This window comes from Bacillus rossius, chromosome 13 (assembly GCF_032445375.1).
Source record: "Bacillus rossius redtenbacheri isolate Brsri chromosome 13, Brsri_v3, whole genome shotgun sequence".
Taxonomy (NCBI): Eukaryota; Metazoa; Arthropoda; class Insecta; order Phasmatodea; family Bacillidae; genus Bacillus; species Bacillus rossius.
The window spans coordinates 21,602,563-21,629,790 of NC_086340.1; the positions used below are offsets into that span (position 1 = coordinate 21,602,563).

Below are 27,228 nucleotides of genomic sequence, written 5' to 3' on the forward strand. Positions count from 1 at the left end.
TTTAATTTTCGTTTTTTACCGATCTAGACTTACGAAAACGTGCGCATTAGTTTTCTCCGTGTGCTCCTGATTATTCCTGCTAATAATTTGATGGGTTTCTCCGACTGCTCCTAATTATTTTTGGTGAGACATCTGCTGGTGTTTTTCGAGTGCTCCTTGTTATTTCTGAGAAATCTATCTCTGTATCAAAAATTTTTACAAGTGAGAATACATGCAAGCCAATATCAAGTAGATTCTCCGTACTTTGTAACAATGATGGACACTTAAAAATGAAGCTTTAAGACATTGAAGAAGCTTATACGTCTACGATTTCGAGTTATTACAGTAATTCAGGTGAAGATGATGACTTCTATGGAGATGGCGACAGTGAATTTGAATCTGGTGACGCGATCAAAGACTGTGCTGAAGCACCTAAAGCAGGCAAGATCGAAGACTGTGACGAAGCCCTGAGACCAAAACAATGGAAACATAATAAATTAAATTATTCTGATAAAGATTACGATGATCGCTGGGACGATAGTGATATTAAAAATATTTATAATAAACTTGCAAGAAAGATGACAGCAGCAGAAGAGATTGATTACACATCATGGGAAGATTCTAACATATTGTTGACAGGTTAAGACTTCTACATGCTTCACTTTATGCAGGAAACTACTCGCACTTCAAAGAAGTAAGTAGCCTTCATACTCAAAGAACTGAGGGATGCTGACTATGCTGTCTACATACAATAATGAATGGTTTAATCTGCATTTGTGTAAATAAAAATAATAAATTATATTTTGGATTTTAAAAGTGATTTTTATTATTTCACGAAATCTGATTTTTAACTACGCCTGAGTTCTCGCGACTGCATGTTCAATGTTTGTATTACATGTCCATTGCATGTCATTTGTGTGTGTATTGTGTGTTAATTGTGTGTACTATGTGCTCATTGTGTGTGTGTACTGTGTGTTTATTGCGTGTCCAGTGTGTTAATTAAATGTCCTGTGTGTGTACTGTGTGTCCAATGTGTGTCCTGTGTGTCCATTGTGTGCTCATTGTGTGTACATTGTGTGTGCGCTGTGTGTTCATTGCATGTCCAGTGTGTACACTGTGTGTCCATTGCATGTACTGTGTGTGTACTGTGTTTGGTCATACCGGGGGGGGGGGGGGGGGGTGTTTGTGGAGAAAGCTCGGTATATTATGAGATAACCCACAGAGAAAAAGTGAGTTCGGGGGACCTCCCACTGAAATTTTGACAATAAATATCTTTAAACCAACCATTTTAAGCCAAACCAAAAATTTAAGTTACCACAACGATTTTGCTAATTAATATTAAAAGGTTTTAATTTATTTCCTGATAAATTACACTCAGGTGGTTTCTATAAATGCTAACGATCGAATTCCGGTGAAATCGCTTCATTATATGAAGCAATAAATTCTTTGAATGTTTATAAAATACAAAATCATTAAACCCAGTGGAAATAGAATGACCCATATTTTAAAAAAATACATGCTAATAACATTTAATTTTTATCTTTTCTGTTACTTGTAAATGTATAAATGACTAGCTGCAGTACCCGGCGTTGACCGGACTGAACACATGGTGGTATATTGTCGCGAAAATGAGGTGGGCATAGATAAATTACACACAATTTTTAATTTGATATAAATGTGTTATACATATAAACCTTCTGGAAGGAACTTTCTAAATGATGGTGAAAGCTGACAGATAGACGTGGAAAACGACTTTGTTTTATTCTCTTTAGAGTTTGTAACTAACTGAATCGTATGTTTGTGTCGAGGAATAGTTATTGAACTGTTTAAATTAAAAAGAAAATTGTAAAATACAATCTTAGCAATAAATTTTGTTGAATGGATTAATTATTTCATACAGCGTGTCTCGTTCTTAGTTTGAAGTGTTTAATCTACTGGGCATTTACTCTCACGGTGTCTAGCGCTGTCCATGTTACAGTGTGCCCTGCTGCAAGATATATCCAAAGAGCATAAACTCTTTAGACACTACTTCATAATGTAATTTTTTAAAAAAAACTTAAAAAAAGTTATGTTTAGAAGGAAAACTGGGAATGAGAATATTTGGAAATGCACTTTCTTGTTGATTTCATCAGGAACATCATCTGAGATAATATTAAATTCTCAATTATACGGAAACGTAACTGAAAGACACCATTTTGGTTCCCACCGTTTTTTCTTTTTAAAGTTTTGAAGCGAAACTTCTTTGCTGAGGGGGCTACCATTTTAGAGCGTTACAGAAATTCCGATCGCGTGAGGGGAATAGTTAGGCACGTGGTGGGGGAACCCGGTAGAGGAGGAGAGCGCGTCAGCGGCGACGCCACTCCAACGCATGCGCTAGCGGTCGAATGGAAAGACGACAAGAAAAAGGGGGGGGGGATAGGTACGTAGCCTAGCATGCTATATGCTAGTTGTAACGGCCGGAAGGGGAGAGGTGAATATGACGCAACAGTGATGATACGGAATTCTCATAACGCTTGCCTGTGTTTGTCCACTCGTTATTTTTTTCTTTGAGATCATACCCGCATCCTTGCTGATCTCAATTGTTATCTCTTTTCGATAAAAGATAACTACTAATAATTTATCTCTTTACCTAGTAAGCAAGATTTTTCACTTCTGTCGCGCCTGGACTCCACGCAGTCATTTTGTTTGTATCTTTTAATGTTAAATTTGTAGGTCTGTTTGACCATATGGCATAATAAATAAAATACCTTGTTATTGATAGTGACTGAATGCTACAAAAACATTTTTTGACGTGACAACGTCTAATATATCGATGAACACCGGCTGCACGCACGAAAAAGTGTCCCGTTACGCTCATTGTACGCTTGCGCCGCATCTATCTCTCTTCCACTCGATTGGAACAACCATCGATTTGACTTTTTCGAGGCACATTAAACTTGAAAAGCTCCCATTCATTTCCTACTTTTCATATCATCGTCCTATCCTTAACAGAATAACACAGATTGGAAGAAGTTAAATAGCAAACATGTATAAAAGTTATAGTTAAAATAATCTCTTCGTTAAAGTAATAAACGTATTTGAATTAATGAGTGCAAATATAAGTAATTTTATCAATTAAATTGTAGATTTCATTTCACTCCTTTGCAGGGGCGCAATAACAGGGAGGGGCAAGGGTATTTCCCCCCCCCCCCCCCCCCCCCTCTGAATCCTTGAAGTGGGCGCAACGGGGGCAAAGAAAGTGCTGTGTAATCAATTAGTAGATGATAAAACTGCTTAAATAGCACCATTTTCCACCTTGAAATACAAATTTTATAAAAATGTATATTGCCCCCCCCCCCCCGCCTTTTGGAAATAATAATTCAATTTTATTCATAAAAGTATGCAATCATTTCATCAATGTTTTGTTATGACGTTGTCACGTTAAATTATCGTCCGTAAACCGACTTTATAGACAACCAATGTTTTTCCCTGTGACATAATATTTAGATATTTAGAATTGATAATTTCTTTCTTTCAGAATGTACACAACTGTAACTATACTACCAAAAGACAGTATATTATGGTCTTAGAAAAAAAAATTAACAAATAGTTGAATTTAAAATAAACTAAAACTCATTATTATTAACGATGGTATACAAAATATTAATTTTGATGTTAACAAGCCGGGCAGTAGAAATCTGGCAACAGTGTTCGCCAATTGCTCTGCGCTGCAGTCTAAATGTGAGACAGACATGCGTGGTCACCCCCTCACCATTAAGCTGAGTGTACGATTCAATAAACAAATAACAGTAACTGCAACAGTAGGTTGTGCGCACAGTAGGGAAAATACTAGCCTATATTTTACTCTGTCACGGACGCATGGCGCAACAACCAATGCCAGAAGGTTATGATGCCATTTTTGGCGATACTACAGAATTTTTATTTATTTATCAATCATATTGTGGCAAGAATTTGTCGATATATTACAATGCCGAGGTGTAGATCCTGCTTTGAAAATTAAGTAACGTTAATATTTATAAAAAAAAAAAAAAATGTTAGCAATCAATTTAAATTTAAAAAAAATTAAATATTTCATGGTTGAAGTTGAAACTTAAAATTTTACATACGTAATCCCCAATTAATTTATGTATTAAAAAAAACCGTGTCACATATTATTGGTCTGATGTCACTGGGCGCCTACCCGGGCACACATACGGTGCGCAGAGCTTCAGGAAAAGCAACGCGATTTCAAAACTGTTCCAGATATCCGAGTGAGGTCTGCTTACAGAAAGCATTGAAGAGTTCGCTGAGGGCCGATAAGTACTTTTGATTTCGGATTAAGTTTTTATACTGTATTTTTAGAAGAGAAAAAAAACAGCTAAAACGCGTGTTTTCAGAGTAATCTTTAGGCGTAAAAAAACCAGTACAGATTCTTTAAAGCACTTAAGGGACTTTCATTACACATTTATCTTCATTTCTGCGCCACATAATGTTATGGTTACCGCTCAACTATCATAGTTGTCCTGTGCACGACGAGAAGACTGCACGCCAGTCCAGAGGCGACACCGCGCTAGAAGCACCAGCGAGCGTCGCGCTTATCGTCCCGCCTCACTAATGCACATACACCCCTGACGAGGCGGGTCCCTTAATATATTTATTTACTAACCCTACCGACAGAAGTCGGATGAATCGCGAAAATTTTCATCGGCTGAAAATAACGGTAAGATATCGATTGTGAACCGATTTCGCAAAGGTCGTGTGCACAGTTGTGGGCGTGGTCTGCTGTGCACTAGCTTATGATTTTTTTTTCTCGATTGTGCACTGAGCTTTAATGGCGAAAGCCGCAGCGATGACGGACAACAGTCGGTGCCCTGAATGGTGTTCGAACCCAGGCCCCGATCCGGCACACGAAGTCTGTTGCGGAGCAGAGGCAGGATAAACTATGCAGAAATGTCCGCACATAATAACTCGCACTGTGGAAACTGCTCTGGTTAAATGTCAGAACGCCTTCTCGGAAAGTTCCCCGACGGCTTTTCAGCTCACCTTGCGGCGGGGGGAAAAATCCGTCAACGTTTTGCCAACCAATACGTCTTGTGAAACTCGAAACCCGTTCAGCACATATTTCGCAGCGAAAACACGTAACTCGACCACAACCAGTGGCGAATAAAATTATTTTTTTTCAAAGGAAAGGGGAGAAATTAAAAAAAAACCATTAAATTAAAATTTGCGAATTAAAAAAACCTAAGTCAACGAGGTTTTTTTTTTTTGACTTATTATCGATATGAACATGAGTGACTGCATGTAAAATGTTCCGGGCGTTTTTTGACAGCTCACTATGCATCACCAGAAATAACACACCGCCTTCACCGAAATATCTTAAACATTTTTCATTACTCGTCGGTGGGGGTGTGATCACTTTTTTTTATCATCCTCATAATACGTTTGTGAGACGAAATACAGCTTACTGGAGTTTTACCGAAAACAGTCGATTCCTAATTAAAAGACAACCCCATGCTTAGAGGCTCCTAGCAAAGACTTAACAACTAACATATTTTTAATAAATAACTAATACACTTATACCGCCGATGAGTAGTAGGAAACAAATAAGTCTGGCCTAATGTATTTCTTATGGAACTACGGTTTGAAGGCTTGTTGGCTTGTCAATCGTGAGGATTCGGCCATACTCGGGCGTTTAAGCCGGTTGTTGCTTATGATTGAGCCATTTTGAATAACGCCACATCCACCATAGCTAATTGAATCAGCTATTTTGAAAATCCGTAATTATGAAGCTAGAAATTAGAAAAAAAATTCCAAAATTCATAAAAAAACACTTATTAATTTATTGATCGATTTAATTGGAGACAAGTAGATGAGGAATTAATGCCTCTTTTAGGATTTCTCGCCATATTTTATTAAATAACTATAATCTTACCTACAGTTAACTTTTTGCATTGAGCAAGGATTTAACCAAGGACGGAATTCAATTTTAAACACGTTGAAGCTATGAACACAGAAGGCCGTGGTGTTTTTTATTATAAACATGACGTTTTCACCTGTTAATTTTTCGCACAATGAAATAAAATATCTTGCGGATTGCGTGTTGAGTTATTGCGTCGTTTCATTCCTAGCTTGGTTTATAAACCAGGCCTTATGAACACGGCAAACGTTTACAGACTTTTATTTTTTTCATGGGTATCATCTTTGCTCTCGGTATACTGCTTTTGGTTGGAGTAAGTTCGTAAATGCGACGGAAGTAAGGGGAAGGAAATGTGTAGCATACGATGTTGCTATCTAAGGCGGATGATGCCAACCAAAGTTCACAAAGCCAAAGAGAAACTTTATAGTATTAACTATTTAATTAATTTTTAACAAGATGAGCAGTATTTTAATAAAATTCGTTGTCGAAAATCTGTCCCAAAGCCGGGGTTTAGTGATTTTTATTTTATTGGAGCCGTTTCATCATACAGTTTAACATTTCAGTCTGCCAATCAAATGATTCTATAGTCGACGCAGCTGCTCCGACAGCGAATTCTAGTGGCGGACGCAGAAACTACGTGTGGTTCCAGTCAAGAAATGCAGTTGAAAACGCTATTTGCGTTATACTTATCGTGCTGGACATTATTTTTAAAGAATTCTCGTTAAATTTCGTGTTCGAGTTTCGTATTATAAGTGCATTTGCAACTGTGAGAACACGTGAATATTTGCTCGTCACCGAAAGGCGAGCACTGAAAAACTCTCTCACATTTTTATTTTATTTTTGTGAAGGTGTTTCGAAACTTGTGATTCGGTCATGTTCGGGTGTTTCCGTCACTTTTTTTCTTATGATCGGGACTACGGCGGACATCTTGGATGCCGCCACATCCGCCGTCATGGAATCAGCTATTTTGAAAATCCTTAATTATGAAGCTAGAAAATCGGGGAAAAAAAATTACAAAATTCATTTTAAAAAATTGGTTGTCTGTAAAGTCGGTTTACGGACGATAGTTTAACGTGACAACGTCATGATAAAACATTGATGAAATGATTGCATACTTTTATTAATAAAATTGAATCATTTTTATTGAATTATCACTATTTTGTAGGGATACAAAGAAGGAGTGAAATGAAATTTACAATTTAATTGATAAATTTACTTTTATTTGCACTCATTAATTCAAATATGTTTATAACTTTAACGAAGAGATTATTTTAACTATAACTTTTATACGTGTTTGCTATTTAACTTCTTCGAATCTGTGTTATTCTGTTAAGGATAGGACGATGATAGGAAAAGTAGGAAACGAATGGGAGTGTTTCAAGTTTAATGTACCTCGAAAAAGTCAAATCGATGGTTGTTCCAATCGAGAGGAAGAGAGATAGATGCGGCGCAAGCGTACAATGAGCGTAACGGGGCAATGTGCGTAACGGGACACTTTTTCGTGCGTGCAGCCGGCGTTCATCGATTTATTAGACGTTGTCACGTCAAAAAACCGGGTTTAGTGGGTAAGTAAGGGATGAGGAGGGGGGAAGGGGGCTGAATCTCCCTGGCCAATCAGTTTTCTCTCGACGTCCCCGCGCGATGCGACTGAAAAACGTATACGCGCGTCCGTTACGCGCGGACCAAAAGTGCGGCGAGTGTGTCGCGCGCGCCGATCGCGCCTGATAGCCCGGGACTGCTTTCTCTCTTGTGACATCGGGCGTGCGAGGGCTGTCTGCGGTGCAAATGGACTTTCTCTCTTTCTCTCTCTCTCTCTGTCTCTGTCTCTCTCTCTCTGCTGGAGCAGTGAGCATCGCTGCACCGTACGGGACGACGATTGTTCGCGACGCTTCACTAGGGACCGGAAAATTTCGCGGGTTCAATGACCTGCAGGATGAACTCCATAGTTCCACGTACACTCGGTCAAATGTCACCCACTCATTGGCTGCTGTGTTGTGAGACGTCCCAATATAGCAGCCTGTGATTCGATACAGCTTTGGTTGGCTGTTTCTCATTGGCCCAGAGTCATCCAGGTGAGTTGTGAGGCAATTGCAGAGGCAGCACTGACGTATAACTATTTGTATTTTAGCCTATAGAAATGAATTCGCGAATTTTTCCGGTCTCTACGCTTCACTCACGGGAAACTTACACAGTTCAACTAGTCCTTTCGGCACGCACGAGTAAACTGGGCTTTTCTTTATTTCTTTCTTTTATTATTCGTCCCCAAATGTGCCTGCAAACAGCTCGCTACAACATAAACACAAATTTTAACCTCAACAAAAAAAAAAAAAAAAAAGACTTAAAATAAATTCCAAAACAAATTAAGATGCACTAAAAAGTAAAAAAAAAATCGTATTCTTCTACAACTTAATAATCAACTTACTTTTTCTACTCATCAATACGTAGGTACGATCTACGTGTTTACCACGCAAGAAGGTAGGTATAATGTAGTAACAATTGTTATTTTTGGAGTCGGTGTCAGCCAAGAAAACACTACAATATTCCTAGCAATAATAATACTAGAATAATTTAAGAAACCTCTTTCATGTGGGAAGAAGGTCCATTGTACCATACAATAATAAAATTAAACAGTAAGAAGAACATTATTTTTAAAAATTCTGAGGACAATATAAATAGAATAATGTATATTTCGCGTAAAGATTTCCAGACTAGCTGTGTGTTAAAAGCTTAAAAAAACATGGTATGTTTTTGGTGGTTTGCTGGGTTTATAAATATACGATAATTATATTTTTGGCTACTTTTCCTGACGCGATTTCACGTAGTTTCCACACCCGCTGCTAGAATTCGTTGCCTGAACAGCTACGTCTACTATTAATAATTTGATTATCAGAACGAAATTTTAAACTATATAACGAAACGGCTCCGATAAAAGCGAAAAAGGACTTGAAAAAAAAATACTAAACCCCGGCTTTGGACATAATTTTTGGTAAGGAATTTTATTAAAATACTGGCCATCTTGTTAAAAAGCACTAAACTGTTATTACTTTAATTTTAATGTTTCCCTTTGGCTTTGCGAACTTAGGTTCTCACCATCCATCGCAGGTGGCAGCACAAGTGGTGTCGCAAAAACATTCCTTTTCTTCCGTCACATTCACGTAATTACTCCCACCAAATGCCTTATACCTAGAGACCGGAAAAATTCGCGGGTTCAATGACCTCCAGGATAGACTCCACAACCCTCTACATACTCAGGCAAATGCCACTTGCTCATTGGCTATTGACACTTGTCAACTGGGACGCTTGCGATTCGATACTTTTTTGGTTGAAGGTTTCCCATTGGCTAAAAGTCCTTCAGATAAACTGTAAGCCAATCACAGAAGCAATATAAATGTACAGTTGTTTGGATTCTAGCATATCGTGAAATGAATCCGCGAATTTTTCCGGTCTCTACTTATACGGAGAGTTAGATGTCATACATTAAAAAGAAAAAAAAGAAGCCAGAGGCTCGATGGCTGCCGGATTACAGAATGTGCCGGTCCGTAGAATGTCCCCGGGGAAAGACCTTTAGCTGTGAAGTTGTCGCGGAGATGTTGCAACCAACGACAAGTTACGGAAGGCGTTTATTTCCAGCGGCTCCAAACACCACGCGTCGCCACTTACACGAGTCATTGCTCTGATCTTAGACGCGCGAGTCATAACCAACGAGGATCTTGGGTAATAACCGGTTTTGTTATACCCGCGCGCGCGCGTGTATGTGCGTGTTTGTGTGTGTCCTTGAAAGGTTGTTCGACCCACCTGGCTTTTGTTGCTAAGGAAAGGGGGAAGGAAGGGGGGGGGGAGGGGCTAGTCAGGCGTGACGCAATGGTGGCAATTCTTTTATAAAAGTGTGGACCGAGGAGTTAATCCAGGTCAGGCGCTACGCCCTCCTCTCTGTCAGCTGACGTGTCTGGGGGAACAATTGCAGGCGTGTGCTCTCGTACAAACGCGCCGCCCCCTTTTTTTTCTTCCCTCTCCTCACTCTTCTCTTTTATTTGTGTTTTCATTCAAGGATTCTCGTGGAGAGGTAAGAAGCGGCGATAGAGGAGCCCGTCTAGCCGTTGCGTGGTAACCGTGGTATGTCATACGGCCGATTTTTGAATCCGTTTAGTAATTTTCAGTATATCTACCGGATGTTTCATACCTAAATATTATTCTGAAAACACGCGGTTTAGCTATTTTCGCTCTTCTAAAAATACTTCTTAAAAATAAAAAATAAAATAAAAATGGAAATAGAAATATTCCTCCGCCTTCTGTGTATTGTTAAATGCTTTTCGTTAACAGGAATCCTGAGCAGTTTTAAATATACGTGTCTTTTTTTCTGAAGCTCTGCCCACCGTGTATGTTACCGGGTAGGGTGGGGGCCTTAAGTCTGGATTAACCATTAAAAAAAAAATCACGTGCGTAGCAGGCCTTGTACACGTTAGTGCGCACGAGCTAAGCGAAATTTGTTCAAAATTTTATCCCGCCATTTCGATCAACTGCATTTTCACGCTGTTATTTATTTTATCGAGTAATATTTCTTATTCGTATATACCTATATAGAACCATTGCCTTTAATGCTATGAAGCAGATTTTGCTTCTAATTTTATGCGTTTAGCGTAAATCCATAAATTTCAAAATGGCATGCGAAGCCGAGTCTTAAAAAAAGTTGCAGGAGAACATGCGCTATTAAAAAAAACTTCTTATGAACTGATTTTATACGCAAATAAGTTAAGATAAATTTGGAGTACGCGGCCAAATGTGTGTGAACCATTCAACGGAAATTCAAGGCCGTAATACCTGGCAGCAAGTCTGGTGTATTTCCGGCTTCTGTTTCCTAGAACACGATCGTACTTTCCATCTTCCCTCCCCCCTCCATCGACAAACAACTCCGTTCCCCTGAGAAACAGCTATAGGGTTGACAGCGCTACCTATCGAGAATTCTATACACTACTTTGAGAGCAATGCCGCTGTACTCGTTCCATGGAACGTATAAGAAAATATGGCAGAATTCCGTCTCGTCCTTTGATCTTATGGCAGTTTTCCGTTATGGTACTTTTACGCCTTTTTCGAAGAGGCCAGGCGGAATACTTTTATTATGGAAGTTTTCCAGTATGGTAGTCTACCCCGGGGCAAATTCCTACCATGCCCCAACCTCATGGATACACAGAAAGCCTGTTTATTACCCATAGCTATAAATTAGTGGTTTTTTTAACCCTCTGACTCCCTTACTCCTCCTTAATGCTAAGATCTTAAGTTATCAAAATACAGTATTGTCAGAGGTTCTTTATATTTATGCAAGATTTTAACACATTTGGACGTCGAAAAGTGAGTTAAAATTGAATGGAAACATTTTAATACATAGTCCATTCATACTTACATACAGGTGAAGCTAATAAAAACGTGGTAAAAAGATGTAATCACCCAAAGTTTCTAAAAAATGTCATGGCGTCTTAGCTCTTTTCATTCATATACCGTGAAGATCCTTTAAATGAAGACGATAATATCACATACTGACCTACATTAGAAGAATTAAAATTTTGATCATTTACAACAGAAACTCGTAGATTCTCTCATTTTTTAAAATTCCTTCTAATAAATTCAAGCCGTTCAGATATCATTTTTTCTGTCATATCGACACAATATTGATTAAACAATCCTCTGAAATAATGTAAACTGTTCATATAATTTCTGAAATAATGTAAACTGTTCATATCATTTGTTCTTACCATAAGCCTGAAAGCATAAAATTGCATACATGATACTCTCATAGGTCGTGAAGCACCGTTTTGTTGTTGAATGTTGATGCAGTACCCATCATCTCCTCGTGGGAAGAGCAGGGGATACTGTTGTTGTGGGTAATACGATCTATGCAACTCAGAAACTCTTTGAAGACGACCATCTCTAGTATTTAACACAATATCTCTCGGACCTTTATCTTTATCTACCAAAAGAATAGCTACTTCATCTACAGTTGTCGCATTATACCTACCACTGTGGTCGCTGGGAGGTTTTAGATCAGCGTCGATAATTAGTTTTAAATTGTGCACTGGTCTGTTTTCAAGATTATGTTTGAACTTATAATCGTGAAGATATTTTTGCAAATGGTCAATAACGTCCATTCGTAGACTCGGATTTAAATTTGAACGCAAAGATAGCTGATCAGCTTGGGAAACAAAATATATTTGCAAACATTCGGGTTGCGCACTTTGAGCAGGAAGTAAATTTCCCATCAAGTGGTAAACTTGTCCGTGTATCTTGTATATAGGCATAAAATTCCCCGCGCGAATTTCTTCGGCACCAAATGAAGTCATTTGAAATAGAGTGTTACGTTGTCTTGTATGACTTAAAAAATTTTTTGGAGGTTGAATGTATACCTAATAAGAATTCTTTCAGTACTGGTGTTGGTTCCGGAATTTTAGGGATATTTACTTTACCACTGCTGCAACATAAACCGGGTGCTTCAGTTTTCCATTTATATGCTTGGCAATTGTTGCAAATATTATTTATTCATTCTGCCAATGCCAACGTATTTTATCTCGGTAATTTGGCTTGGCTACGTGCTCTAATAACATTTGTCCTCGTTGTTGGGATAAAAGCTGTGAACGTTCAACGCTCGAATCTCGAGCACGGTTTGCGGAAGTTCGTATATTCAGTTCAGTCAAACGCTGATCTCGATTCCCTAACCCGTTTTTGTTCGGTAATGCCACGTTGACTTCCAACCTATTCATACGCTCATCTTCCGTTTCATTTTCGCGCAAAAGTCTCAGACGCTTTGATGTTGCAGACTGCCAAGAAAGCTGAGATTTTCTTCTAGGCATTTTGAACTAAAAAAAATAGTCAAAAATATTAAAAAAACTTAAATATATATATTTCACTTGAACTGTTTTCTCGGCAGATGAATACTAAAGTTCGTCAGCACAATCAAATGCTAAGAACGTTGAGCACTCGTTAACCTATTCATACTCACATCTTCCATTTCCACGCTAAAGTCTCAGACTCTTTAATGATTTAAACAAAATAATCAAAACAGAAAAAAATAGTCAGCTATTTATTTCACTTGAAGAACTGTTTTCTTGACAGAAGAACATTAAATTTTGTTTACACAATTTGAAGAAAAATAAATTGAAGACAGCAATATCAGCTTTCTTTTGTTAAGAAAATTATTTATACTAATATATCTATGGAACTATACCAGTATTGTTTCCCATCTCCCACAGCATTGCATGATGTTAAATATCCTATAACCTTCCTAAAGAATTGGGCTATCAAAAGCAAAAAAAAAAAAAAAAAAAATCAAATCCGACTGGTAGTTCTAGAGATTAGCGCATTAAAACAAACAAACTTTTCAGCTTTATTATATTAGTATAGATGAATATATTAAGCACACAAATATTCCGGAAGAAATTCTATAAATTATGGTGAAAGCCACATCAAAATCCACTGTGTGTTTTAGAAGAAGAAAGCGAACAACAGACAGATGTAGGTATAGTGACTTTTTTTTAATACTATTTAGAGATTTGTTTTTAAAATGTATTTTTTTTTGTAGACATGATGATGATTAGAGGCCCGAAAATTTCGCTGTTATAAGTACACTATACTCAGATATTGTTTGCTATTGTCTGATTTCTTAATGTAGAACTTCACCTTCTTTGGAGAGGGTCCATGTGATTAATTTGCTCTACTGGTAGTTGACTGGCTCAGTCATAAGTAGGGCCATGAAAATTTTGCGAAAAGATCCCGAGAGTAGTTGGAAGTTAAAACACTGTAGCATCGTCTGTGTTTCGTGATTGGGTGAGTTACTTTGAGGTGCATGTCGATTGTTACAACAACCAATCACACTAATTCAGTGTGGAAGCAAACTCGTCCTTAGTGGCTCGTGCAAACAAGGCAACGACTTCTCTCGCAGACGGCCGCCAATCACAAGGAAGAAACCGCTGGTGTGGGTATACCTTGTTGCAGTCTAGTAGGCGTACAGATTTTTTCGCGAAAATTTCCTGCCCCTAGTCATAAAGTGATACTTCTAGCCCACATACACAAGTCAATGAATTTTTTTAAAATTTATTTTTTAAACTGTATTTTTTGGACAGATGATGATGATGATGAATGAGCACTCCAGAGACTGGTCTTGATCCTCAGCTATTGCTACCAACTATGGCAGAATATACGAGATTATCCTACTGTAGTTTACTGTAGTTTCGCAGTAAAGAGCTCATAGGTAGAGACCCGGAAAATTCGCGGGTTCAATGACCTCCAGGATAGACTCCAATATCCTCTACACACTCGGGAAAATGCCAACTGTTCATTGGATGCTGACTTGTGAGTCGTCTCGACTGGGTGGCCTGTGATTCGACACTTCTATGAGTGAGGGTCTCTAATTGGCCCTCAGTCCTCCAGATTAACAGTGAACCAATGACAGAAGCAGCACTAAGGTATAATTATTTGAATTTTAGCACAACACGAAATGAACCCGCGAGTTTTTCGGGTCTCTACTCATGGGGAAGGTATGAGCATGCATTTATCGCGAAAAGATTTCGAGAGTAACTGTGTGTTAAAACATTGTAGCAACTTCTGTGTTTCGTGTTGGTGGAGTTTTCCCTCAGGTACCTCTCTGTTGTGAGCACAGGAATCGCAGCAATTGTATGCAGAGTCAATCTCGCTCTGACTGGCCTGGTCAGAGCTGGCCATGGCTCCTCTTGCAGACGGCCGCCAATCACAGCGAAGAAACTGTCGGCGCGGGTGTACTTCAATGCAGTCCAACGGGCACTTAAATTCTTTTCGCGAAAAAATACATGCCCCTAGAAATAATTCAGCCAATGGTAATTCAAATGATTGGCAGAGTATGCATGTAAATGTAAATTTTATCCTGGCTTCATAGGAATACACGAGATTTGCTACGGGGCAGACGGCGCTTGTTCCCTGAGCACCACATTAAAGGGTAAGGGGTGAGTGTGTGTGTGTGGGGGAGGAGTGTACTAAACTGAGAGTGTAATTTTTACTATAGATATTCACTCCAATATCATAGTGTTAAAACAAAACAAAATGAATGTTGCATACATGTAGGTATATTGTGAAATGTTTCAAACATGGTTGAAATGTTTCAAACTTGCGTTGTATTAAAAAAAAACGAAAGGACTGGAAACGAATGAATTTATTGACAATATATGTTTAAATAAATAAAAAAAATATTTGTAATAGTGGAATTAATATGTCGGAGCAATATGAGGTGTTATCGGGAAAAGTTTTGGTTTGGTGGGTTTTAAAAAAAATTAAATAATGAGGTGGTGGGGGAACACCAAGAAAGAAATGTAATTAAATAAATAAAACGAATTAGAATTACACGAAAAAGCATCAAAAAACCCATTTATAACGTAATACGTAGGGGCATGCATTTTTCGCGAAAAGATCCGAACACTTATTAGACTGCAACAAGGTATACCCGCACCTGTGGTTTCCTCCTTGTGATTGGCGGCCGTCTGCGAGAGAAGTCGTTGCCTTATTTGACCGAGCCACTCAGGACGCGTTTGCTTCCGCGCCGGATTATCGTGATTGGTGTTGTCACGAAATACGTGTACCTGATAGAAACTCACCCAATCACGAAACACAGACGGATGCTACAGTGTTTTAACTTCCAGCTAGTCTCGAAATATTTTCGCGAGATCTGCATGCCCCTAGCTAATATCTGAGTGTCTTAAATATAGTTTAATTTGAATGATTGAATGCCGTGTGGGAAAGAGTCTAGTTGCGACCCTGTCCCGCCCAGCCCCAGTGGCGGATACAGAAAAATCTCAAGGGGGGGGGGGGGGGGGGGCGCAGGTCTACCTCTTCCACACACTCCCTTGTTACGTCACCTTGGTTGCTTGGATGCAGCCAGAGATCTTTTTCCAAGCTCTATCAGTTTCATTTACGTCTCGCCCGAATATTAAAGGTAAGTGTATGAATGTGTATTGTATAACATCGGCGGCCGGGTGCGCACCCTTCCCTTGCCAAGAACCATGCTTGGTGCTGGGCTGCCCTGGTCGAGGGGAGGGGGGGGGGGTGCGCCCCCTGCGCCCTCCCCCCCCCCCTATGAATCCGCCACTGCCCAGCCCAGAGAGAAATGTCTTCCCCCGACGGCCACGGACGACACCTGCCGAGTGCTGGTTTGGTAACCGCCGAAGAGGCGCGGACCCTGATTGGTATTCAGGAGGCGGTTGCCCGGGGTTCGGACGTCCCCAGCGCGCCTGCCAGAGAAAGTGCAGCGGAGGAGGAAGAAGCGCCCCCCGCGGGTATATAAGGACGACGGCCCTCAGGCGCACCCACTTCCCGTCAGCAAACACACCCCTCCCGAGGTCCGTTCAGCGCACCGCCAGGCCACAAGCGCTCCGATGTTCCGCAAGGTGAGTTGCCCCTCAAGACACGAGAAGTGATGATTTAGACACCTGAAAAATTCGCGGGTTCATTTCGTGACGTGCTACAATTCAAATAATTATACCTCATTGCTGCTTCTGCCATTGGTTCCCCGGTTAATCTGGAGTAATGAGGGCCAATTAGAGCCCCTCACTCGTGGAAGTGTTGAATCACAGGGGCCGCCCAGTCGAGACGACTCGCAAGTCAACAGCCAATGAACAGTTGGCATTTTCCCGAGTGTGTAGATGATAGTGGAATCTATCCTGGAGGTCATTCTACCCGCGAATTTTTCCGGTCTCTAGTGATGATAAAAAAAATACGGCGAACGAAGGTTTCACAGCAGCGACTGCTGGATAGGGACCGGAGAAAATTCGCGGGTTCACTGACCTGTAGGATGAACTCCACAGTTCTACGTACACTCGGTCAAATGCCACCCACTTATTGGCTGACTGTCTTGTGAGACGTTCCAGCGTAGCAGCCTGTGATTCGATAAAGCTTTGGTTGGGTGTTTCTCATCGGCCCAGAGTCATCCAGGTGAGTTGTGAGCCAATAGCAGAGGCAGCACTGAGGTATAACGATTTGTATTTCAGCCTATCGCGAAATGAATTCGCGAATTTTTCCGGTCTCTACTGCTGGACACTACACCCATTTGAAGTGACAATCCCGATAGTCTGATCCGCTGAGGTAGTCAGTGGCAAGTTTGAACAAGTTGTGACCTTTCAGTCGGCTTCCAGAGCCGGAAGAATGAGGTCGTGTTTACTGTGTCTGTCGCGCGTCGTGAACGGACACCCGGGAAAATTTCGTCTGCACTCAGGGTAGAAATCGAGGTCACGGGTCTGCACACGTTTTAAGTTATAATTCTATTTTATTATTTCAATGTTAAACTAAAACATTTTAATACACAAATTATAACACTAAGTATCTTTATATATGTATTTCTTGTGTGCGTGTGTATGTCACTGAACTCCTCCTAGACGGCTGGACCGATTTTGATGAAATTTTTTGTGTGAGTTCACGGGGATTCGAGGATGGTTTAGATTCACAATTGGATATTTTATCTCGATTCTGAGTTAAGAAAAAACTAAAAAAAACACGCTTTAAAAGCAAAAAAAACTAAGCATTGTTGATAATTAGCCTCCATGGCAACGGGCTTTTGCATTGTTGTTGCCTTCTGCGTAACCATGGGAAAGGTTTTTGGTAACGGCAGTGGCGTGCCCAAGAGGAGGGGTATGTATAATGAGAAGATACAAAATGTCCAGCGTAGAAATACTTACCGCCATATCCATATCTCACAAAAAGTACATTTGGGCAGGACAATGTCTGTCGGGTCCGCTAGAAAGATATGTAGAAAGATATTTATGTAGAAAGATATATAGAGAGATAGAGATATAAATAGAAAGATAGAGAGAGTTATAGAGATATACATAGAAAGATAGAGAATTAGAGAGATAAAGAGAGATGCTTAGTATACGTTTAAAAAAATTAAAAAATTGATTGAGGCATTGCAACGCATGCCGGGCATTATCTAGTATATTTGTATATTTGTTTTTTGCTTAAACGACTGAATTCAGCCTGTTATTATTATACAGAAAAAAACTCAAACTTATTGAGTTGATTATACATTATTATATTATAATTTTATTTAAACAAGTAAAAAAAGTCTAGTGACGAGATTTGAACCACGCCCCTTGAGGTAACCAGGCGCGTGCTCTACCGCTGTGCCGTTTAGCCAATTGATAATTTAGAAAGAGAATACATATTATAATAATTGTATTGCAAACTTTCTTAGGTATCGTAAAACTTGTGATTAGTTTATAATTATGACCATATTAGTTTACCCAGTATACCAAAATATATTTAACGGTATTTTCATTATCATAAATTTCATTTGGCATACCAATACGTTTGGTATGTCCCCTAATGTTTAGGAAAGTGACTATATACGGGCTTATGTTGCCACACTTGCATCCGCCATCTTTGAGACACATTTCCGTTACATTTTCACGAAATTACTCCTACCAAAATGCCAGGGTCTTTTTTTTTTTTTTTTATGATTCATATTGATCACGAAGAAATGAAATTGTCAATAACTTTATTTTAAAAGGTCATTGCATTTCACTGTGCGAAATTTAAACAATGTTAAAACGTGATTTATATATTTAAAATAAGATCACGTCCTTCTATGACATAAACTCTGTCTGAGTTTTTAAAAGTTTGCGAAAAATTTCACTTCAATTATAGAACGCGGAAACGCAAGCCGTAGCCCACGAAGTTAAAAGTTTTGCTATGCTTGCGTTGCGTTTTTTTTTTTTGCGCCGTGGTTAGTTTATAAACCTGGCAGTTGAAAAACTTCGCTATCGAAAATTTTTGGCGTCTTTGTGGTTTTTGGGTAATTTATAAACCCAGCCTAACGTGTTACCAGAAACCGACGTGAACTTTTTTTCAAGTACAGAGCCATACGGTTTTGGGCCATGGTTTCGGTAGAGGTTATATTTTTTGTCTGTAGCTCGGCCTCTAGTCAGCTTCTTTCCATCTGAAGAACGCCTGAAGTTTGATCACGCTTAATTGTGTCGGCGAGCGCGCGTCTGCGCCCCATCTACTGTCGCTCTGTCCAATCACTAGATTACTACAGCCGGTGCGCTGAGGCATGCTACTGCAAACAAATTAGGTGTTCGAGATAGTTCCAGCGGGATAAGCGAAATTAGGTGGTTGAACAGTTGGCGAAATACTCAGACTTTACACTCTTTATTTCAAGTTGCCAATCACACACTGGAACTTTAAACTGAAAATAACGCAGTAATTGGTGCTCAGTTTGGGCTTATTCGGGCCGTAAATATTGGACTTTCTATTACATTTAATAACTCGTTATATTACTAGTTTATCGTTAGAGAACAAGAAATTTCGCCGATTGGCGTCATGCTGAAATTCACAGCACTATTCACAATACCCACTAATATACCCACATATGGTTTCCTTTGTCTGATTGCTAGATACCTGTAAAATTCGCGGATTCATTTCGCGATAGGATAGAGTCAAAATACTTTTGACATTATTTTGCTTCAGTGATTGGGCCACAGTTTATCTGAAGGACTCTGGGCCATTAAAAAATCTTTAACAGAAGAATTAGCGAATGACGATCATTCCAGTCAACAGGTGTTACGAGTCGGTAACCAATCAGCAGATGTAATTTGCACGAGTGCATAGAGGATCATGGGGTCTATCCTTTAGGGATTTGAAATCGCGAATTTTACAGGTCTCTACTGATTGCCAACAGCAGAAACGCCCCTTTAGAGGGTCTACGTGATTCCTGATTCGGCTACTCTACTGCTGGCTGGTAGTCGTAAAAGGGGAGTGTCCAAGAATTGTTATCCAATCATTAAAGCAATCCAAAGGTATACTTGTGTACAGATAACCTTGCAAACAAAATATACCGCGAAATTTACGTGTGTCTGTGGATCGTCTACTTGATTTCACGTTAACGAAAAACTTTTAATACAGATTTTATATATTTTTTTTTAAAAATAATGTAGCTAAAGTTTTTATTTCTGCGGTAAAAAATTAAGCCATGATTGAGCACTAATTAGCAAAATTGTGTTCGAAATTCCGACGTGCGTTCTCCAGTTTGACGCACTTTGGAAAATCAGTCCAGTATTCGGGCAAACGCAGTGGTAACATTTTAAACACACTGCTAAAAAAATTACTTAATAACGTGTCTTAGGACTTGGCATATGCTGAAAGTATAGCGGGGCGCGCTTACAAACGTTGCCTTCTTTTACAAAACGAAAATGAACACTTTGCAAAAAAAATTTCTCGGGGATGTATAAATTTATTTATTAACAACTCAATTGATTACTTAATATAAAATTATTGTAAACAATTTTAATTACAGTAAAACAGTTAAAATTATAGACCTGGAAAATTTGAACTATTTTGGGCGACATTTCTGAATGAAAATGTCTGTATACCGGAAAATTTTCGTTGGTTTCATTTCACGATAGGCTAGAATCCAAATGCATTTAACCTTTTGCTGCTTCAGTATTGGACCACAGTTTACGTGAAGGACTCTAGGCCAGTGAATAACCCTCGCCGAAAGAAGCATCGAATCACAAACCTTCCAGTTAAACAGGCCTAACGAGTCAGTAGCCAATGAGCAGGTGTGCATATAAGATCATGGTGTCTATCCTAGAGGACACTTTTCCAGACTCTTCTTAAAAGTCCTGGTAATATGGATCACTAGAGAGACGGAAATATCGCGCATTTATTTAGTCGCAAGTTAGAATGCAAACCTTAACACTCTCGCACTGTGTTTATGATTGGACCGCAGTTATTTGGACACGCCCCTCTATGACCGAGAGCCGACGATGCCCATCTAGGACAGAAGTAAGCGAATCGGGTAGTGCCAATTAACGAGGATAAACATGAACCCATGGGAAAGCGGACATGGGTTGAGCACACCTATTACCTTAAATTCTACTCTGAGGCCAGACAAATCTGCGAAATTTCCGGGTCTCTATGGATCACGGTTTATTCCAATCGCATTGAAGGACTAGCCGCCAAAGACAGACAACCAGGACAACATCTTACCGAATCATGTGCGACTCGGAGAGAATTTGAACTGCACCAGCAGCCAATTAACACACGGTATTACGCCAAAGTTTGTGGATTCCAGCCCAGCACCAGAAAATACAGCTTTTTTTTTCGGGTATCTAATTATAATGTATTCAAAACTTTTGATGTATAAACATCTTAGCTCCTTGTGTACGGCATTTGAAAGCAGCAATTTCGTGAAAATGGGATGGAAGTCGATGGACGGAATTGTGTCACAAAGATGGTTAGAGACGGGAAAAATTCGCGCTTTGGGTGACCTCTAGGATAGACTCCACAACCCCCTACACACTCAGGCAAATGCCACCTGCTCATTGATAGAGACCGGAAAAATTCGCGAATTCATTTCGCGATAGGATAAAATACAAATCGTTATACCTCAGTGCTGCCTCTGCTATTGGTTCACAACTCACCTGGATGACTCTGGGCCAATGAAAAACACCCAACCAAAGCTTTATCGAATCATAGGCTGCTACGCTGGAACGTCTCACAAGACAGCAGCCAATGAGTGGGTGGCATTTGACCGAGTGTATGTAGAACTATGGAGTTCATCCTACAGGTCATTGAACCCGCGAATTTTTCCGGTCCCTACTCATTGGCTATTGATTCGTGACACCTGTCAACTGGGACGCTTGCGATTCAATTCTTTTTTGGTTGAAGGTTTTTCGTTGGCCCAAAGTCCTTCAGATAAACTGTGAGCCAATCAGAGAAGCAATATAAAGGTACAGTTGTTTGGATTATAGCATATCGTGAAATTAATCCGCGAATTTTTCCGGTCTCTAAAGATGGTGGACAAACATTTAGCAACATAAACCTGTATATAGTCACTTTTGTTAACATTAGGGGACATGTCATACGTATTAGTATGCCGAAAATATGTTTGGTAAACGAAAATAGTCATAGCAAAAAGAAATTTCAAGTTTTAAAATACCTAAGAAAGCTGGCATTACAGTGGTTATAATACATATTCTCTTTCTAAATTCTCAATTGGTTTCATAGCTCAGCAGTAGAGCGCGCTCTTTTTAACATCAAGGGACATGGTTCAAATTTCGTCACTGGGAGTTTTTTAAATTGCATTATAATATATTAATAATGTTTGATTAGCTCACTATGGTTAAAGTTTGTTTGTAGTATTTATTTACAGACTGATTTCAGTCGTTTAAGGAACAATTTTTTTTTTACAAAAAATACTTAGTGTTAAAAATGTGTTTTAAAATGTTTCAGGTCAATATTTTAGTAAATGCCATAGAAGTATAAAGTCCAGATTTTTTATTTGAAAAGCGACTATTTTATTAATTAGTTTACTTACCACGCTCGGCATTATGTTAAAGTATTCTACGATAAAATTTCATGTTCGTGTTTTGTATTATTTGTAAGTTTATTTGCAATATGAACTACATGAGAACTCATGAACATTCTCTTACCGAGTTTAGCTGTTTTCACATCTTTGGCGAGTACTGAAAGACTCACATTTTTTTGTCTCTTCACTTTAAAGAAATTTTAATACAAGTTCTATACTTTTAAAAAATTAGAGTATTTACGGAATTTTAGACGATCTATCAACCTGAAATAAACGAAGAATTCTTTGTATTTTACATGTTGTGTGTTTCGTTGTAAACACACACACACGGAAGAAAAAAAATAAGGTTTCTACTGTAGAGTCAACAAATTTTTGAATATTTTTTATACAATAAGATTATTATTTTTGATTCATATAAATACGTAATTTTCGAGCATTCATTAAGTCGCAAGTTAGAATGAAAACCTCTACATTCTCGCACTGTGTTAATGATTGGACCGCAGTTATTTGGACACGCCCCTCTACGACCGTGAGCCAACGATGCCCAGCTAGGAGAGAAGTAAGCGAAACAAGTAGTGCCGATTAACAAGAATAAAAATGTTTTCGCTAAGAAATAAACCAATGGGAAAGCAAACATGGGTTGAGCACACCTATGACTTTGAATTTTGAGGACAGACGAATCCGCGAAAATTCCGGGTCTCTATTGATCCACGTTCTTAGAAAGAACTCAACATGCGTGAACTTACGACGCCAACCGCTATTTTTACCAAGATCCTTGGATTGTTTGTAACCAGAGAGAGCTCTTCGTTAATTTATAGAGACCGGAAAAATTCTCAGATTCATTTCGCGATAGTTTGAAATTCATACATATATACCTTTAAGCTGCTTGTGCTATTGGTTCACTGTTCGTATGGGCGACTCTGGGCCAATGAGAAACCCTCAGCCAAAAAAAGTAACGAATCTCGGGCAAACCAGTTGAGACGACTCACAAGTCAGCAGCCCGAGTATACAGAGGACTGTGTAGACTATCCTGAAGGTCATCTAAACCGCGAATTTTTTCAGGTCCTTATTAATTTAAGAAGAAAATTTTTAAAACCGCAGCGTTGAGAACACTGACGGAATGAATGGCAGGGCTCACGGAAAAGTTCGCCACGTTTTGCTACCGACAAAAAAAAAACACAAGCTTGATATCGTAGTCGAATCCAGACCACCTAGGAAAGAGTCCAGAGATATCACCTTGCGACCACCGCGACCCCCTTCATACCGGGTTCGGGTTTCTTACCCGGACGTTTATGCTTTCGTGTGTTGTCCCAGTGCCTCTGATATTTATAAACCGTTCCCTGAATGGCTTAATTGAGAACATAATAAAACCAATTAAAGACCAATTATTGAATATTCGATTGCAGTTTTCCATCTAACATAATGACAATAAATAATGGTAGGCAGCGAAAACCTTAGTTCGTTACATTAAACACAACCCACCTGTAGACACACAATATGAGTTGTTGTTAACATGTACATAATGTTAAATATATATTGGTAGGGACCGGAATAATTCGCGGATTCAAAGACCTCTAGGATAACCTCCATTATCCTCTGCACTTCTCAAGTAAACACGCGTGTTCACTGGGTACTAAATTGTGAGGCGTCTCCACTGGGTAGCTTGTGATTCGACGCTTCTTTGGTCGATAGTCTCTCATTGGCCCAGAGAGCATCCAGTTAAACTGCGAGCCAATAGCAGAACCAGCAGTATAATTGTACACATGTTCGTACTTCAGCCTATCACGAAATTAATCCGCGAATTTTTCCGGTCTCTATATATTAGTTATAAAATAACTGTGTGGCAGTGGCGCAGCCAGGATTTGTGTATGGGGGGTGTTAAGAAGCATGCCCCCCCCCCCCTGAATTAAAGCAGGGGGTCCGGGGGTCCTCCGCTGGGAAAATTTGTATTTTAAGGTGTAAAATAGTGATATTTTAGCAGTTTTCGGTAATTAAATTTAAATATTGTAATGTTAAAATTTTTATTAATTTTAATATGAAATTTGTTTGAGTGATGAATAAGAAATTAATTAAAGATTTGGTGCTAAGGGGGAGGGGGTGTTTGAACCCCTAAAACCACCCCCTCCCCCCTCTGGCTCGCCCCTGCTGTGTGGTATACCCCACACAGCACACTTTTCTGCTAGCAAACATTCTTTATAAAATTACAACGTTCGATACTCGTCACAGTATATTTTGAAAAGCACGACGACTAGCAGCAGCGCGTGTTGGTTCGTTCAGGCGATGCTGGTGCTTGCGACGGCGGCTGCTGTGACGGCCCAGGCCGGGTTCTCCGGCATCCAGGCGTTCGGACCGTTCGCCGCCGCGCTCATGGGTCAGCACGGCGGGCTTCAGCAGCCGCAGCAGCTGCAGCCACAGCTGCAGCAGCCACAGCAGCAGCCGGGCGAGCTCCCTCCCGGGCTGGCGCACCTGCAGCTGCAGCTGAGCCAACTCCTGCAGCAGCAGCAGCAGCAGCAGCAGCAGCAGCAGGTCTCGGCCGGGTACTACCCGGGCGCGGCGCAGTCCTTCACGGCGAGGTTCCCCTCAACGGGCGCGCCGACGCTTGCCCCCAGGCCCGCCCCCGGGCCCGCCCCCGGACCCGCCGCCCCCGCCGCCCCCGCCCAGAGCCTGCTGGGCGTTGCCTTCTCCCCCGCCAACACGGCGTCGCAGCTCAGATTCAGCGGCTTCGGCGCCAACTACTCCTACTAGCGGCACCAACGGGACGTGTTCGAACGAGGACGCATCCGTGTCACGGGCCCGGAACGAAGAAACAAACCTATAGGTTCGCCCGATCCGTAGACACCGGAAAAAATTCCCCGGATTCATTTCGTGATGGGCTGAAATTCAAACACGTGTGCACAATTCTGCTGGTTCTGCTATATCGGCTCGCGGTTTAACTTGAATCTCTCTGGGCCAATGAGAGACGATCGACCAAAGAAGCGTCGAATCGCAATCCACCCAGTGGAGACGACTCGCAATTTAGTGACCAATGAACACGCGTGTTTACTTGAGAAGTGCAGAGGATAATGGAGGCTATCCTAGAGGTCATTGAATGCGCGAATTTTTCCGGTCCCTACCGATCCGATATAATTAGAGTCCCGGAAATTTCGCGGATTCCTCTGGCCTCAGGGATAGAAATTCAAAGTTATAGGTGTGCTCGACCCGTGTTTTACTTTTCCCCCCCATCGGATGATTTCTTAGCGAGAGAAACATTTTTTTTTATCCTCGTCATTTGGCACACTGACTACCTGATTGGCTTACTTCTCTCCTAGCTGGACGTCGTTGGCTCACGGTCGTAGAGGGGCGTGTCCAGATGAACTGCGGTCCAATCACGAACACAGTGCGACAGTGTTGAGGTTTGCATTCTAGCTTGCGACTGAATGAATGTGCGAAAGTTCCGTGGCTCTAGATATGATAACCAAATTAAATTTCAATCCGGCGATTACCCGTTAACACCTACGATGTCAAAAATAGAATTCACCTTAAACTATCCAAGCATCTTCCTAGATGTACGGGTACAAAGTTCTTATTCGTTGAACATTAACCCACATTTGAAAGAGAGAAAAAAAAAGTATTATAAACATGTTCAAATCTCATAAAAAAAAACACATTATATCTTTCACTTGTGTGTTCAGTTTTTTTTTTTTTTTTACACCGAAACACAGAATTCCGAAGTTGAAATATGACGTAGTTTCTACGAAGAACTACAAATTTTTCTGACGTTACGAAGCGCTCTACAGTGAAGGTCTATACCCAACGCCGGCTGGGTAATGTTAAGTGTTGCGTCAATTTTTGAGCACGTTATGTTATGTTGTTAAGGTATCAATTGAATAGAGTTATCAATCATTTTTGGGATTTCTAACATCACCCGGTCAGCTGTTGTTAGACATAGGTGTATACGGGTATATGCTGAATTAAAATTAGTTTAGCTTTTAGTGGAACTTTACCCAACGAACTTGGACCGTGCAAAATTAAACATCGGGTAAACCTAGGTTTACTTCTTCTTCTAGCATTACCCGTAACATATGTACCATCAGAGGCGTAAGACACTATGACCCTTATGGGCAAAATGTACTTTTAACCGTAAACATAACCACCGTTTGACGTACATTCTAGTGGCATATGCAACACCAAGATCTGCGATATTTGAAATTTAACATATTTTGGGTAGACAATGTGAGGTAGTATTTAAAATTCTTTAAACTGCTCTCATGAAACATATTGGTTATGTGACACAGTGTCTTATGCCTCCGAGGTTAATGACATAGGAACCGTAACACCCCATCTTTGTTCCAACATTTTTTTAAAATTCTGTAACAATTTTAAATCATTTAAAAAATATATATTTCTTTAAACATACAATAATATTTTAGTGTAATGCCTGAAGTCAGTAGCGACCGGCTGCTACAAATAGTTTTTCTATGTGAATTCATTGGCGTTTAGTATTGAATTATTATGTTGATAATTAATACTGTTAACAGACACAGTGGTATGGAATTTAAAAATCCCTTAACGATTTAAAAATCACTTAACGAAGACAAATTTTCAATATTAAACGTTAAAAACAAAAATTAAGATGGCGCAAAGACTTTTGAATCCAATAATTTAGCGCATTGGTTTCAACAACGGCTGATAATTTGCCGAAACCATTGGTTTTTAGTTCATTTCCAGTTATCATCTTCACGAGTCCACTTTATTTTTACCAGTCTCAGAAAAGCCTCACGGCAAATGCTGGTTAATAAACAATAAAAAATAATTATGACCTTTAGCCTGTGGAACCAATGATGGGGTCTCTCGGTGTATTATCTCTCCTCGTTAAGATTGCGTGAGTTTTAAAGAGCAAACCTGTCACGTGTGGTACAAATACATCTGTACATATTAATATTTATTGTACTGAATGAAATACTCTTTACAATGCAGATCTGAATTGTATGAAGCAAGGTTTTTTTTTTTGTAATTTAAAATAAATTTATTCTGATGATTTTTTTTACTCTTTCTAAACATG

The 27,228-nt window shown here is 39.8% G+C and overlaps 2 protein-coding genes across 2 annotated transcripts in view; both read left to right on the plus strand.

Moving 5' to 3' along the window:
• Positions 1-14,668, plus strand: part of LOC134538351 (mannosyl-oligosaccharide glucosidase) — a 59,036-nt gene extending 44,368 nt beyond the window's left edge. The window contains exon 8 of the mRNA XM_063379596.1: positions 14,520-14,668. The gene's annotated coding sequence lies outside the window, so the exon portion shown is untranslated. The remainder of the gene's footprint in view (positions 1-14,519) is intronic.
• LOC134538054 (PAX-interacting protein 1-like) lies at positions 1,608-27,224 on the plus strand. Its single transcript, XM_063379026.1, has 3 exons — positions 1,608-1,612; positions 16,080-16,272; positions 24,465-27,224. Exons 1-3 carry the CDS (start codon positions 1,608-1,610, stop codon positions 24,930-24,932), a joined length of 666 nt encoding a protein of 221 aa, XP_063235096.1. The 3' UTR covers positions 24,933-27,224.
• Positions 27,225-27,228: the final 4 nt, after the last annotated feature.